The 14061-nt window shown below is 42.7% G+C and overlaps 3 protein-coding genes across 3 annotated transcripts in view; 2 read left to right on the forward strand and 1 right to left on the reverse strand.

Annotated features, from left to right (window-relative positions):
- LOC126564267 (SUMO-activating enzyme subunit 2-A) overlaps positions 1-14061 on the forward strand; it is a 354644-nt gene that overhangs the window by 271430 nt on the left and 69153 nt on the right. The window lies entirely within an intron of this gene.
- LOC126564074 (uncharacterized) lies at positions 1092-6664 on the reverse strand. The gene is made up of 8 exons (XM_050220989.1): positions 6614-6664; positions 6362-6535; positions 5600-6267; positions 3692-4469; positions 3118-3613; positions 1594-1853; positions 1304-1518; positions 1092-1200 (listed from the first exon to the last, which is right to left on the reverse strand). The coding sequence occupies exons 1-8, from the start codon at positions 6662-6664 to the stop codon at positions 1092-1094; spliced, it is 2751 nt and encodes a 916-aa protein (XP_050076946.1).
- LOC126563945 (protein smoothened) lies at positions 8327-12579 on the forward strand. Its single transcript, XM_050220810.1, has 3 exons — positions 8327-8999; positions 9769-9982; positions 10059-12579. The coding sequence occupies exons 1-3, from the start codon at positions 8327-8329 to the stop codon at positions 12574-12576; spliced, it is 3405 nt and encodes a 1134-aa protein (XP_050076767.1). The 3' UTR covers positions 12577-12579.

The raw sequence follows: 14061 nt of genomic DNA on the forward strand, positions 1-14061 counted from the left end.
CAACAGGACGTACTTTGTGAAATTCGGTGTTTATAGTCCTGACACGTTTATGAACACATCTGGCAGTCCCTCAGGGTAAATGTAAATGATGTTACTTTTCTATCATCGAACGCCAACTGCTTAATTTATGCTTCCTGCGTCCTGCGAAAAAGAAATCGTCCTGTTTGCATACCCCGTTAGATCGTTTAGCTGATTCGCTAATGTATTGGGGATTTCTATTTCAGTGGTCAAGGATTTCGTAAGCGCTTGCGCTATTCTCTAAAGTTGGCGGTAATATTAGATTATAAACTAACGTTCATCAGCCACATAGCAAACATACTAAAAAGAACTAATAGCACCTTAAGCTTAGTTCGTAAAATAACAAATAAGTTTATTGATCCTGCGTGTTTAAAGACAATATTCAATGGTCTAGTAAGATCAATATTAGAATACGGATAAATTGTGTGGTGTCCTTATACGGACTGCTGGATCAAGCGAATCGAAAGTGTCCAAAGAAAAATGACTAGGTTTGCAATAAGATCCTCAGATGGCCCAACGGAAATGTACTACCGTACAAAACCAGATATTTACCGTCAGGGTTAGAGACTCTTCAAAGGCGGTGCGATAAGGCTAGGGTAACTTTTATGTTCAAACGCAAGATATGCTGTGCACACAACTCAAGATATGCGAATGAACCTATGAATGCTTAGATTCTAATGCCTCAAATCGTACTATGAGTGAATCACTGCGTTATGTTAATACGTGGGCAATTATATCATCTTGTGTGACCATTAATGGCAAACAAGAATATAAGCTAATAAATAAATAAATTAACTGAATTCGAATTTTAGCCACTCCACCAAAATACATAAACTATTTTATTCTTCTTTTTGTTGTTGTTGTTATTAGCTTATAGAGCTTTTGTTTTTGTTTGATTCAACAATTTTTGTTTATATTATTTTAACTCATTTTATATAGTTTCTATGAAGAAAGAGATACGACGAGAGCAAAATGTAACGTACCTTCTCTTTTCGTTGCCTTACTCTATTTACTGTGGATAGGAATACAGTTCCCAAAACGTTAGTTGTTATAGGCGTGTGTTTAACGCGCGGTTACTTCTTTTTAAGTAATTTCATAAACATTTGCAAAGGAATGCGAAATTGTAATGATTCTTTACCCTTTAAAGCCAAATAATGTGGATGGCGTCGAATAAATTGATTTCTGAAATAAGGAAATAAGAAAATAAGATAAATGTTTACCGACAGCATCACAGAAGATACGTCACACTCTCCCATCCTGTAGTGCGAAAATACAAAATACTTACAATTCCTTGCTGCTCTCTGAAGGCATGCGTGTCACCCAAGGATTCAGCGAGTGGAGCAGTTTTCCTAGTTCGCTTTCCGGTATCCCTTTCACAGTATCAGCTTGTTCCAATATTTGATCAACAATAGATTTAATGAGTGCGAGCGAATGCTCTTGTTCATCCATCTCTTCCGTCGAGCATTTTGTTTGAAATGTATGCAAGCTCGACAAAAATTTCTGCAATATAAAGCAAAATGTTTTATATAAATTTGGAGAATTACCACACCACATTTCTTGAAAACAAATACAAACCTTCACTTTCGCGCTCTGCTTTGATTTTTTACAAAAATCCACCACTATTTGTGCAATGATGTTATAAAACTCGTTCCGATTATTCTCAAACACAATCTTCAACAGCTGTTCCAGTTCTTCGGCAAACAGGCCATTTTCTTCGTAATGTTTCAGAACGTGGCGTGTGTCGATTTGTTGCGGTAATGCTTGATGTTGCCGATATACATCATTGTAGGTCGCGAGCATCAGCCTTCTTTCCAACAGGCAATTGGTGTCCTCGTCTGCAAACAATAGAAGAAAAAAACATATAATTGAGGATTGGAAAATTTAAATCCAAATTTAATTTTCATCCTCGAACAACTAGAGCTGTTCGAAGTAACATGTGCACCGAAAACGCGCATACTACCCATGGGTAAAAAATGCCTGTATCTTCATTATTTATATCCCTCATTATTATCTATACTTCGCCCACATATTTTTTTAAAATGGTTTGAGGATTCCGAAACGGAAAGTCCACCACTGACTAGATCGACAGCATTCATTTACGGATCGGAGATTTTTTTATAAAACTTTATTATTCTTGGACTACTTGGTTTATAAAACTTATTCTTGGACTACTCGTAGTTGAGCATGTAGTGCTGACTTGTTCAGGTCGCCAATCCATTTCTTTGAGTGGAAACTTGATCCACTCACGACTTCTGACTGACTTTCGAAAAATTTGCTGGTGAGGAATTAATCCGGCATTCTCTTCACGTGCTACATTCTAGTGATGAAAAACTGCAGCAGGTCTTTCGATGCGAATGCAACTTCGCTCCGGACAAACTATTATTTTCTTAACAAAATGTGTGACACACTGCCAGTGGATACGACTAGTATTCAGTGTCTACCAGATTAAACATAAACATAAACAAGGACACTCGGCAAGACCGGGGTTCAAAGTCGGGTTCCATCCCGACTACGTGGTATCGTGGTAAGCCATTCGATGGTTGGCGTGTCCTAGAATGGTCGTTTAGCCAAGAAGAAAAAACAAGGACACTGAGATGATCGTTTCTTTGATGTCGTCCAAAACTTTACGTATCTTGGGAAAGTCAGCAGGGACAATATAGACGTATTGATTTCGATAATAGCGCAGCCTGAGGAACGTACTCCACTCAAAACACCTGTAGTGATGGAAGAAGCTGGGATCAGTGACGGGTTTATCCCTTTATCCGCTCTGCTCAGGCCCTCCGAAGGGCTAAATCCGCCACTGGCTGGGACTCACATATGTCTCCGAGACATAGACTGAATGTTAGGATCACAAAACTATCTTAGAAATGACCAATAGCCAGAAGCGGCGTGGTGGGCCCCAATTTAAGATTAAATTATTTCATTGATGCATTCGCCAGATGCAATGTCCTATCCAATTATTCAACCCAACCACCCGCCAATAAAGCCAGCAATTTATGTTAGAAAACCATTTGATATTGAGATCTTTTGTAGAAGAACAAAACCACACATCAGCTGGAATTCCTGAAAATTTTAGAAATACCAATGACAAACACTCACCTATTCCAGACTTTCCGATGAACACATGACGCTCAACGTACTTAGCAAGCTTCTCTAATACTTCCGCCTCAACGCAATACGTCAACTTCTTCGAGAGTACCGGCAACAGGTTTGCGTACGTTTGCTGTGTCAGTATCAGCATATTGCAGAGAGCATTTGTCACGTGCCACCCAGCAGCGCACGTACGATCGTCGCAATCCAGTTCATCAACCAGCTCGTCCATAAACGCTTGCACGCGTTTACCAAACTGGTCTAATCTCCTGTTCGGGCGTTTCTCCAGGCAGCAACGAACGCCCGCATTCAATGCATTTTTGTAGAGTCGATAGAAGATGGCTTCGCCTTCGTTGGATAGGTTCATCTTCTTTAAGAGTCGTAAATCGTTTTCCAGATATTCCACCAGCGTGAAAACATTCTCGGACGTGCTGTTTATCTCGATTAGTACGCACAGCCGCATTACAGCAGCGGAGTACGATTCCATCAGCTTTGTGTCAACACCCTGCGCGTAAAAAAAATGAAGCCAAACATATAAGCTACAATTTTCGGTGTAGTTAAGAAGATAGAAAAAAGTACTTACCAAATTATAGCGCCTCAAGCGGGTACGGATGTGAAAGAAGACGGTGTAGTACTGTTCCGTCAGTTCGTTCCAAACATCTTCCGAAATGTGGGCGATAGTGTCGAAGCTGTAGATGGTGGTTAGCGTATTGAATAGCACACTGTAGCTAGTTCCGTTCAGCGCAATTTTCGAGAGTATGTTGAATAATATTTCCTCGTAGTATGCTTCACAGTCTACGCTAGCGACCCGGTACAGTTCGGTGTTTTCCGGCTGCAGACAGTTTAGCAACAAGTTGTAAAGATTCGCTGTCTTGGATGCTTCCACCAAACACTTGGGATAACCGCTCACGAAGCTTTCCATCCGTTTGCGTATAAATGTCCAGTTTACGGTATCCGGCAGTGGTTGCAGTGCAGGTGAAATCTTTGCACCGATGTCATCCATCAGCAGCTGATGGCAGTAAGTTATCGTGTGCGCGATACAGCTGGCAATGAAGGTAGCATTTGTTCGATTTTTAGCTACGATCAACATTGCAAAGAGTTCATCAAACTGGCGGAAGAATCCTTTCTGCCAGAGCTTCTTCACTACTGTCTCGAATGAAGCTAACGGGTAGGTGTATCGTTCAAACACATCCAATATTGCTATCAGTGCATCGGTTTCCACTTCGGCCGGTGGTTTAGTTGAACTGTAATGGATTCCGTGCAGATCGATAGCCGCATTTACTACCGTTTCATCGTTGCTAAACATTTTCAGCACTATTTTTTCGGCCGTTTCATTAGACAACAGAATACTACCTACAATACTGTAAAAGACGAATTAAAAAAACGGAATTAACATGGATACTCAGAATCAGATTCAGAGGTTAGATTGGAGCACACGCTCTCGTCACCAGTCATGTGCTTGTCTGGTGTACCTGTAGGGGAGTGCCCTAAGTCCAATCCTATTTATTCTATTGATTGACTGCATTAATGTTCTTCCCATGTTGATGGGCATCTTTGTTTTGCTGATGATTTTTTTCCTGTTTCTTCGTATTCTGACATTGTAACTGCGCAAAACTATCTCGACAAATTCTAGGTGCTTGTAATGTCCTGTGAAGACAAGTTGCCGACAAGAAGCATCTCGTAACCAAGAAGTCCTGGAAGCAATCATCATAGCCCCTTCCATCCGCCAGTATTTACAACAAACAGTTTCTTATGGCCATCTTTCATCGGCCGCTCAGTCCGCTTATAGGATGAACCGCCTATGGCCATTGTCATGGTAAACTGTTGTGGGACTACTCCCTGATTAGTATTAAAATTAACAGAGCTACCTCCGTGAAGGACCTGGGAGTGTGGCTCGACACCACAAAGTCCAAGGACCTGGGAGTGTGGCTCGACACAAAGAACAGTCGTTCAAGAACCACATTTACTTTGTCGTAAACAATGCAAATAAATCTCTGGGTTCAATTACCATAATTGGCCTCTGAAATCCGAGACCATATTTGTTCCTGGATCCGATTCGTCTAGGACTTTGCCAGCCATCATAGTCCTGACCCCAGCTGGAGTCAGCGCTATGCAGAGAATCGAGATGATTGGATCCCGCCATTCAAACGCACAGACCTACTTCATTGTCTATATTCTTTCCTCAGAGTACGACGTATCTCCTCTTCTTGCTTACTTCACCCCTATATGTTCCTTCACGTCGTCCCCGCGATAGTCCTCCTATCTTTATTCCTTCCAGCCGTCCAAATTTAACCGCGTGCACCATCTGTATGACTACAAAGCCTCCCAAATTCCTACATTTGCGCTCAAGATTAATCAACCCCTCATAAGCTAACCCCACTCAGTACAGTTCTATCCCTTAATTGTGTCCTCCTTCCCAGAGTGGCATACATGAGAGATTTATGAATAAATAAAGATACTCCAAAAATGTATTACATATTCAAATGCTTACCTCAGAGCGTCCAGAAATAAGTGAAGGATTGCTGATTCGGTCATTTTGAATGAATCCATTATGCGCGTTAGTTGAGATTCGGTTTTAAGCACATACAATCCAACAGCTTCCCGTATGTTAGCACTAAACGTATCACTCATCAGGATTTTTAAACACTTCAGCACAGTTTGTGTTCCTTTCCTGTTCTTCCAAACCAAGCCAGCACCGATCAGATCAAGCTGATCGTATTCCGTTATCATTAGGTCCGGATATGCTAGGATGGTTTCGCAAATCTTTTCCATTACAAAGGAGGAAAGTTTGCTATATTTCAAACCATGCCTAAGATCCGGAAGAAGGATCTGGCAAATCTGGTCCAGATACTGCTGTTTCTTTTTTAGCGTACTTTTCCGCTGACTATCGCGCCAACAGCACACCCGTTCCATGTCGTTCAACAAATTCAACCGGGCGGCACAAAGCTGGGGCAACAGATTTGTACCGATGAAACATCCGACCATCGTACATACGTCATTTTCGCTGTTGCAAAACACCATGACCAGCATGAGACTCTTGTTGAACCAATCGTTCTCATGCATGAGGTCCTTCCATTGGTGTACGATTACGTGCTGCCAGAATTGGTTGAAGTTGGCTATAAATACACAATTTTCCAGAAAGTCTCGTTCCTCAAATGTCTGTGTTAGCAAACAAAAATAGGGAAAGTTAGGTTAACTGCTTGAAGCTCAGTACAGATATGGTGGTGTCTGTACTGTTCCACTCTGAGCTTACCGCTTTTAATATTTTCTCCTCGAGCAGACGATGGGCGTCTTCATTTAGCAACATCAAGTCGGTGTCCTCCAAGGTGTACTCAAAACCGGTCATATCGATAAAAAGCTGAAGCACGTACTCGATCGCTTTATCTTTTTGCTGTTGGAACAACTCCCGCCAAGAGTAGTATACGCGCTAACGAGAGGGAGCAATAAAGATGGACAACGATGTATTACGTATAAATCAACTTACTGTGCCGAAAACAATAAGTACCTTGCCATAATTAGCTCTTGTAGCGAGTAGATTGTACATATTCTCATCCATTAGCACGACTTTTTGTATAATCAATAGCGTTTTTCAGTAAAGTTGCACACAACCGAGCGTCGGCTTTACATTCTACTACACCAAATGGCCATTTTATCCTCCTTCAATCGTGACCCAAAAGTTGACCCTGTCGTGGCCCAAAATTATTGGAATGACAGCAGAAATGACAGTCGTGTGGCAAAAGGGGAAAAAACCAAAACAAAAGCCAACTGCTAACAGAACTGCGGTGGTAAGTTACTACATTATATTCTCAATATAAACTATTTGTCATTAATTTACTATATTATTCCGACACAAAAATATTATGCAGCAAAAGTGAGAACAAAAATGCCTGAAGAAATGATGACCTGCCCGTACGATAGCGCGCACCGTATTGCGCGCCACCGAATGCCGTATCATCTGGTAAAGTGCAAAAAAAAGTACGATTGTGCTCGCGAAATGCAATCCTGCCCGTTCAATGCAATTCACGTCGTACCGAAGGAAAGGTTGAAAGATCACATCCAGGCATGTCCGGATTATTTGCTACAATTATGATATACTTATAACATGCGATTAGTTGGCTGGCGAGTGGCAATCAGTGAAGATTTTAAGCATATAGCCTTGTACGAAGGTGTGGATGCATACGCAGTGCATCATCACCCGAACTCATCGTTGACGCTAAGAGAAATGTATAATAAAGCATAACTTTGAAGAAAGTGTTATGAAATGTAATTGAATTGTATGTATTTTTTTTATGTTGTGCTGCAGGAAATGAAAACAAAATAAAATAACCCACCCTTTTGGTTCATAATCCGGTAAAGCATTGCTGTCATTCTGCACTTCACACGCTCAAGAAGACTAAGAAGAAGAGCGTCCAAACAACAACGGCGAATGTCTTCTATCCGTCATCGTCTTCGCGGTTGGTTTCTTGCAATGCGGCTGATCATCTTCATGGGTGGTCCGCCTCATGAATGCCTCAGTGCTTGGGTGCGTTGATCGTCGTCGTGTGTAGAAAAAGGTACAAACTATGAGAAAAGCAACGCCGTTCATCAAACTATGTGCGGAATCGTAATAAGCTACCGTGTCCCGTGTGTGTTCAATGTAAAGTCAGTGTTTTGTGATGTGATTGGATGTGATACAGCGTAGGCAGTGTAGTAAAACGGCACATATTTAGCTCGATTCGTCATTCACGACAGTCGTACGCGTAGATTGTAACCATTTCGTTCGTGGATCGCTCTGTTCGAGCGCCCTTCATACTGTTGTGTACGTGCATTTATTGTGTCTAGTTGTGGGACACCATTCGAACCTATATCTATTGATATTGTTGATAACACCACCGCGCGTCCCTAAGCACAACCACCCGAATGGCAGTAGTGGCCTGTGTAAAACATGGTTGATCCTCATTGAAGTTTTTAATCAATCAATTTGTATTCAAACCATATGAAACCTGTGTTTGATAATCCTGCCCCGAGTAATAGGCGTTGTTCGGCAAAGAAAGTTCGATGTTGAACGTGCTGCATGTCTACGAATTCGGCTCCCGTAGAGTCAAGTGTGTTGTATCGTATCGCTGGAACAATAATTGATTTTAACGTGTAAGGTAAGGTGTGGTTTGCCCAATTGCTTCATAAATGATCATTGTCTCACAATTTGCTTCTGCTTCGCTTGTTTTTCAGATCGCTCAAGATGACAGAAACCACGATGCTCACGGTGATCGTCTGGCTGTCGGTAATGTTGTTCCTTACCGTTGCTCACTGTAAGGAAATAAATCTTACCTCGAATCTCATAACACCCCCGGAATCTCGACCGATGCTAGAGTCGATCAACGGTACGCGCAACTATCGTATGCATGGCAAAAAGGGCAAGGACGACAAAACCTGGTTCGATGGACGTGAAATGCGCTACATTTACTGCGTTCGACCGGCCAAATGTGAACCGATCCGATACAATTCGTGCCTCGGGTCGATCCTACCCTACTCGTCAATCAGTCTCGATTTGACCGATTCGTACAGCCAGGAGGAAACGCATAGGAAACTATTTCAGTACAAAGCGCTGATCAATGTGCCAAAGTGTTGGGCCGTTATACAACCCTTTCTGTGTGCCGTTTTTACACCAAAATGTGAGAAAATTAATGGTCAAGAAATGGTGTACTTACCGTCGCTGGAGATGTGTAAGATCACACTGGAACCGTGCCGCATACTGTACAACACAAGCTTCTTTCCGGAGTTTCTCAAATGCAACGAAACGCTTTACCCTTCCAAGTGTAATAACGATGTGCGGGAGGAAATGAAGTTTAATGCTACTGGACAGTGTCAGAAACCGTTGGTAGCGGCCGATTTACCAGCAAACTATTATAAAGGTAATTTTAGTTTTCTTTTATAGTTGGCTAACAATTTTGAAGATGAGAAACTATTTTCAATCATATTAATTGCTTCCATGACATATTTTTCGTCCATTTCAACATTTGCAATCAGATTCCTAGAATATTGAGAGGCGAATGTAGAGACACAAAGCCTCTATAAATAAACGAAAAATAACTCCTAGAATGATCAATCAAACCAATCTGAATTTTTCTTTTTCTTGCCGTAACGACCTCTAAGGTCATGCCAGCCATCGAAATGGCTTCCTAGATTGCCGATACCACGTAGTTGGTTAGCCAGTCACTGCGGGGGGGGGGACGGTCCGGATGGGATTTGAACCCCGGTCCTGCCGTTTGAAGACCGGCGTCGTTGTCGCCTACAAAACCGGGCCGCCCCCAATCTGAATTAATTATATTAAATTAGACAACGTATCTATTCTGCAAATCAAATCTCAAAATGGAATGTCAGGTGCAATCTTAATGTCTTACATCCAATGAATTCTTATTAGTTTTTCACAGTTTTACACCGTTTTGATATAAAATTCAAGCAAAAAAAACACTTAGAGTGTCCTTGAAGCCCACTTGCAATCTCAACAGACACAATTTCTGGAACCATGTAGGAAGACTCAAATATTGTTGGCAAAGATTGTTCAAATTAATTACCCAATTTAACATTATAAAAAATGATTTGACATGACATTCGATGGTCCTTGATCCATTCGCAAGAAATAAGTAAAATTAATTATATTAAATGTTCCCCTTGTTACAGAAATCGATGGATGTGGTGTACAGTGCAAGGATCCATTGTACACAGACCATGAACATCGCCAGATACACAAGCTAGTCGCATGGGGAGCTAGCGTGTGTCTGGCATTTAATCTCTTCACGCTCGCCACGTTCGCCATCGATTGGCAGAACGCAAACAAGTATCCGGCGATGGTAATATTTTATATCAATTTCTGTTTCGCCGTCTCTTGTCTCGGGTAGGTCCTGTAACACACACATACACTCTTATAGCTGCACTGTTTTACTCAACTTTCCTTTACTTCCTTTATGTAGCTGGTTAGCACAGTTTACGCCAGGCGGTCGGGAGGATATCGTATGCCGTAAGGATGGTACGCTCCGTACCTCCGAGCCAAGCGCCGGTGAAAACCTATCCTGCATAGTGGTATTCATACTGGTGTACTACTTCCTCATCGCCGCCATGGTGTGGTTCGTCATTTTCACTTACGTGTGGCACATGAGCTTTAAAGCGATCGGCAAAATACAGGATCGCATCGATAAGAAGGGTTCATACTTCCATTTGATCGCCTGGTCGCTACCGCTCGTGCTAACGATCACCATCATGGCGCTGAGTGAAATCGATGGCAACAGTACGGTGGGCATTTGTTTCGTCGGATACCTTAACCATCCGATCCGGGGCGGATTTCTTCTTGCACCGGTACTTTGCGTGCTGCTTGTTGGCGGTTACTTTCTTGGCCGTGGATTACTCACACTGATACGGTTGCGTATTTCGAGTAAAGAAATCATCTCCGCACGAGCTAGTAAAAAGATCCACCAGACAATCGTACGCATGGGCATCTGTACGACGTTTACGTTCATATTTATCGTAGCAACCGTGTTCTGTCACGTGCACGAGTTTCGACACAGTGCTGCATGGGCGACGGCGTTCCGCAATTTTCTCGTCTGCCAAATAACGTCCATCTACAACGACGATGTTACAAACAGTTGTCGGATCGAGCAGAGACCCAGCGTCGCTATTCTGCAGGTGCATCTGATCTGTCTGTTCGCGTCCGGCATCGTGATGTCGTCCTGGGTGTGGACCAACTCGACACTCGAATCGTGGGGTCGATATTTTCGGAGGCGCTTCGGTACGGACATCGACGAACCGGTGAAGCTGCAGAAGCATAAAGTGATCGCGCAAGCGTTCGCCAAACGAAAAGAGTTTCAAAATCAAGGCCGTTTGTCGATATCGTTTCACAACTCGCACACCGATCCGGTAGGGTTGAAGTTTGACATAAACTCTGCCATCGGTAGTCACGATTTTAGCTCTACCTGGGCAAATAATTTGCCTCGATTTGTGAACCGACGGTGTGCGTTGACTGGTGCCGCAACTAGTTCGAGTCACGATCCACGCAAAAATTCGGTTGATTCGGAGATAAGCTTCAGTGTGCGGCACGTGTCGGTGGAATCGCGTCGGAATTCGATCGATTCGCAGGTATCGGTAAAAATCGCCGAGGTAAAGACAAAGGTTGCCAGTCGGAGTAGCCGAAGCGGAACGGTCGTGGTGGGTGCGGCTGGTGGAAAGCATGCTCACAAATCACGCCACCAAAGTCGGAGACGACACGATTTTGCAGCTACTGGACGACGGTACAGCAGAAAGGAGAGTAGCACATCGGTTGAGTCGCAGATCGTCACAGCAGCTATACAGAAATCGGCAGGAAGCGGTGCTGGACGGCATTCATCGACGGCGGGTACGTTCGGGGCAGGCAACATGCAGCGTCGTACTGGGATCGGTGCCATGGACGCACATCAGATCAATGATTTGATCTCGAACGGAAAGCTGCTGCTCCCATTTCTACAAGGCCAAGGACTAACTACGTCGGAAGATGATAACGTATCGGTTGGTTCATTAAAGTTGCAAGATTCCAAGTTTGACATTATTATGAAGCAGTTTGATGGATCCAGCCGCCGCATGGGTGATGTTGGCGGTAATGGGTGTGGTAGCGTACCTGGTCCAGGAAACACCACAGGAGGAGCTGGAGGTGGCTGTCGTATCGAAGAGTATCACACCAGTGAGGATGACGATGACGAAGCTGAGGCGGAAGCGTTACTAAACGGAAGAAATATTCCTCTGCGTCAGATCACTTCTGGACGGGATGAAGTGATGCTTTCGCGAGTTACCGACGCTATTTCGAAGGATACATCGGTCGGAGTAGCAACAACACGTCTGCACGGCAAGGAGGGATCGTCTCGGGTTAGCAAGGGCAGCATGACGAGCAAAAGCCTCCGCAGCCGAAAGACCGGAGGGACCGGTTCTCGTCAGTCTACTATAAACAGGAAAAGTCAGCATCATCATCGCAGAAAAAAAGAGAAAGCAAGAGAACGTGAGCGCGAAAAGGATCTGGAACTGATGGAGCGTGTGCCATCGCCATCGGGTGCACCGTTTGATTTTGTGAACGATTCGTCCTTCTCGTCCTACTGTTCCGAACTGTCGCCGCTGCAGGTAAACAGTTCATATTCGGGCGTTTCGATAGCGAAAACTAATTCACGCAATTCCAAGCGCAGCTGTGACGTTGGCATACAGACTAATGCGCACGAAATTGCCACACAAACCATGTCCTCGTACGAGTTTAATGAGAAAGCGTTGAAAAATGAGGAAAATGCGGACATATACACTGAAAACCATCAGCTGCTTCCGACACTGCAACCGATGGTAGTGGTGCAAGCTGCCCCATCGAAACTTATCCAAACGGCTGGCGGCACGATGGTTGGACGAAAGCAGCGCGATGCTAACGAATCGGCTGGTATGAGTGACGCCGAAAAGCTTAAAATGCTTTTGCTACCGTCGAAGTGATGGTTTTCAATCGAGGTATAATAATGTTATACAATATAAGCGACCGTAGATATTAGTGTGATAGGCAGTAAGGTATCGAGGAACAATCAATCAGAATAGATATGTCAAACATACGACCCACAGAAGGAGTTCTTTGCGGGAGTTTGCCAATAGAGTTTTGTTTGTAACATTTGACAGTCATTATTGTGGCCATATTTTTGCAAACAAACCGATGCAAATACTTATCAGTTCGAAATGTGCCTTGTGAGCAACATTCCGAGCAATTTGCTCATTTCATGGAAGGGAGCAAAAATGGTTATTCCAAGGATGACTTTATCAATATGGTGTACAAAGTCCAGGAATATAGGAATGTCTATTTACTACTTACCAAGTTATTGAACTACTACTGTCTGCATAGAGGATCGCATTGATCTAGGAGATCATCACTGTTAAAGCCCTTTCAGTAAACAGGTCATCAACGAGTTTTAGTACGATTTATGCAAAAGCAAAAGTGCGCCATTATTGCGGGCAATCATTTGCTGGCTAACGCATTTTCGGTCATCTCGTACGTTTGAATAACGAATAATTCTCATTTATATCTCACATACAGTGACAGACCCGCTAGCCGAAACGAGTTTGAATAATTGTACACACATTAAACGGAGCTAGAAGTAATATTTGAGTGCCTTATAATGCTAACGTCGTAGATTTCAAACCAACATACCTCAAATTTGCTGTAATGCATTTAAAGCTATGAGATTTTGTACTCACCGCTACAACGAGTAGAATATCAAAGCATATGTTCATTTGACCCTACGATTTTAACAAATTAGAAAAAAACACAATCTCCATACTGTGTCGATTCATTAACTGAACAGAAAGACTGAAATATAATACATCAGCAAGAGCAATTACTCGAAAGAGTAAAAGGAACAATTTAAAATAACGGACAATGAACAACGACAGATAGAACAGGTAGATTAGGTAATGTTATACACGAAGAATCTCGGATGCGTTTATTTTTCCGCCCAGGGTTACATGTTACGAATGTATTTCACGATTGTCTGAAGAGTTTTACATTTTGGCGCATCGTTTTACCTTCAGAGCGTACGTTTATTCCTTCATTTTTGTGGAGGTTACTTATTATTTTGTCCCCCCATATACGCTCCAATGCCAAACGAATACACGCGCCCGACGTATGCAGCGGAAATTCGTTTACATTTTAGTAAGTTGGTGCTTAGCTAGCTCCACGTTTATGTTTTTTCACGGTAAAACAGCTCGAATAAAACGATTCGGAAAGAGTATGATAATAAAAGGAAAAATATTCAATTTAAAACGGATTTCATTTCATTACTACTCTGTTTATAAATATTAATTCAAATAAACAGAATTTATTATTTGTTTTTTTCTTTGGAAACGGATGCTCAGGAAGTTTTTTATACATACCTGCCAGAACACAGCCAAGGAGATCATCAATTATATATGCTGTCATTTGGCCACCGTTTA

The sequence above is a fragment of the Anopheles maculipalpis genome, chromosome 3RL, assembly GCF_943734695.1.
Source record: "Anopheles maculipalpis chromosome 3RL, idAnoMacuDA_375_x, whole genome shotgun sequence".
Lineage (NCBI taxonomy): Eukaryota > Metazoa > Arthropoda > Insecta > Diptera > Culicidae > Anopheles > Anopheles maculipalpis.